Source organism: Microtus ochrogaster, chromosome 10, assembly GCF_000317375.1.
Source record: "Microtus ochrogaster isolate Prairie Vole_2 chromosome 10, MicOch1.0, whole genome shotgun sequence".
Lineage (NCBI taxonomy): Eukaryota > Metazoa > Chordata > Mammalia > Rodentia > Cricetidae > Microtus > Microtus ochrogaster.
In genome coordinates, this window is record NC_022016.1 from 59,693,808 (window position 1) to 59,696,161 (window position 2,354).

The 2,354-nt window shown below is 54.1% G+C and overlaps 1 protein-coding gene across 2 annotated transcripts in view; it reads right to left on the minus strand.

The window, feature by feature from the left end:
• Nucleotides 1-2,354, minus strand: part of Epha10 (EPH receptor A10) — a 38,364-nt gene that overhangs the window by 10,280 nt on the left and 25,730 nt on the right. For both annotated transcript variants that reach the window (XM_005353270.3, XM_026781917.1), the window contains exon 8: nucleotides 1,456-1,564. In XM_005353270.3, the coding sequence (XP_005353327.1) occupies nucleotides 1,456-1,564 (109 nt within the window). The remainder of the gene's footprint in view (nucleotides 1-1,455; nucleotides 1,565-2,354) is intronic.

Sequence of the window (2,354 nt, forward strand, 5' to 3'; positions counted from 1 at the left end):
TAATTAGCTCCCTGGTTCCCCCACCGAAGGGCAGTTTGACTTGGAGTCAGGAGCTGTCTTCCCAGCCTGCTCCAGTGCCTGTCTCTGGGCTTGCTGCCACAGCTCAGGGAGTTAAAGCCAGGATGAGATGCTCCCTACCGGTGCCCATTCCTGCTTTTCCAACAGGCCCGGAGCATGGACCTAAAGTTAAGCTCCATGAAGAAGGAGCTCCCTACCCTTGTCCGGCCTCTCCTCCCTTTTTTTTTTTTTTCTTTTGCGACAGGGTCTCTTTATTGTGCCCTGGCTAAGGCTGTCCTGGAACTCTCTGTGTAGACCCAGACTGACCTTAAACTCACAGAGCTCCACCTGCCTCTGCCTCTTGAATGCTGGGATTAAAGGTGTGCGCCACTATGCCCAGACTGTCCTGTCTCTTTGACCCACCTTGCCCAGGCACAAATGGCTCCCAGATCTTCAGGACAGACACCTCTCCTCCATCACTCACTACCAGTGCTTTGGTCAAGGCTATGCCAATAGCCAGTGTCAAAGAAACACTCGCCCGTCCCTCTGGCTCCCCAGTCAGCCCACTTCTCCTCTACACTCAATTCCAACCCACTGGGTCTGCCTACCGCAGCTCCAGACTGCAAATGCCAAGGGGCCTCTGGGCATCGCAGGATGGTCCTCAGAGGGGTGGGGAATACACAGGGCTGAAGCCTCTGCTTTGTCCAAAGGAAATGGAATTTTCTTTCAGCCAGACCCAACCAGGCTCCAGCCCTGTCTCCCCCACCCTTCCTCTGCCTGCAAGCTTCTTTGTGGGGAAGGACACGGCTCAGCCTGATGGGTTTCCCTCCCTGTCCCCCTCTCTCCCATCCACGTACTGACTTTCTCTCTTTGCTTGTGTTCAAGGGGCTCCAGATCCCTTGGGGGCCAGAGCTGGACATCTCCGAGTGCCTCGGGAGAATCCTAATCACACCGGAGCAGCTGGAGCGCGATTCCATCCTCAGAGCCGCCTTCTGACATTTAATGAGTTAAGGAGCTAAATCCCCTTCATCCCAGCGTGGCTGAGCTAGCTGCAGTGCCTGCAGCTGGTGCATGAGAGGCGGCGTGTGGGGGAGGGGCCTTACTGGCCCCGCTAGTATCTCTTTTGAAGGGAGGGAAAGTAAGACAAGGGTCTGGTGCAAGCCAGGCTGGCCTCAAGTGCTGTATGGAGCTGAAGTATAGGGCTTGAACCCCTGGCCCTCCTGCCTCCACCTCCTAAGTGCCGGGGTTGGCGGCTCTTAGGGTCCCAGGCAGCGCTGGGATCTATGTAGCAGTGTGTTTGAGTCTTTGTGTGTGTGTGATTGAGTCTTTGTGTGTGTGTGTGTGTGTGTGTGTGTGTGTATGTATGGCAGGTGCACTTACAGGTTATTGTGTGTACATATTTTATACACGTGGGGACAGAAGCCACCAGAGGTCACCAGGATGAAACCAACTACCTACCTCCTCCAGATAGCCAGCACACTCATCACAGAGCCCAGGACCAGGAGGGCTGAGACGGTCACAACTGTGACAACGACAGCAGGACTCTGGTCTCTGGACCCCGAGGCAACTAGGGAAAACAAAACAGAGCAGGGGGCTGAGGCAGGCAGAGGACTAGGCTACCCGGCCAGCACCAAGAGAGACTTTTGTCTCAGACACTTGGGAGATCCCTTAGCTCCTAGGCACACAGGAGCACCAATGCCCACAGTGGTCTGTGGAGTGCCAAACACCTCTGCTTGTAGGCAGGGCTGCTCTACCGCAGCCCAGCTCTGAGGAGGCAAGAGATCAAGCAGCTGGGGCTGACCTCTGCTTATGCCTTTCAAGGGGGCAGAGACTTCAGAAACTCTGCAGGGTCACAACCTCTGTTTAGAGTTCCTTTTCCAAAAGAGTATCCGCCAGCACCAGTACATTAACTTTGAGCATACAGGCGTCTAAGACAGGCTGCGTGTGCCTGAACTATATTGCCCTGTCTCACACAACAGACCCGCAAGGGTTACTGTCTCCAGTTCGAGTTGAGGAAACTGGTTGAAGAAATCTACCTAAGGTGTCCAAAATCACACAGCTAGCTCCAAGTGATAAACACAGGATTTTGTGGGGTTTTGTTTTGCCTTTGAAATGGAGTATCACGTAGCCTTGGCTGGCCTCTAACTCGTGTAGCCAAACATAACTTTGAACTCCTGACCCTTCTGCCTCCACCTCCCAAGTGCTGAGATTACGGTCATGTGCCACGGTACCTAGGTGAGCCCAAGACTAGAACCTGTCCCTGACAACCTCTGCCTGATGCCAAAACAGCTCTGAAACTGGACAGACATGCCCAGGACCCCAGTCTGACTAAAGAAGTGCACAGGTTGAGAGACAAA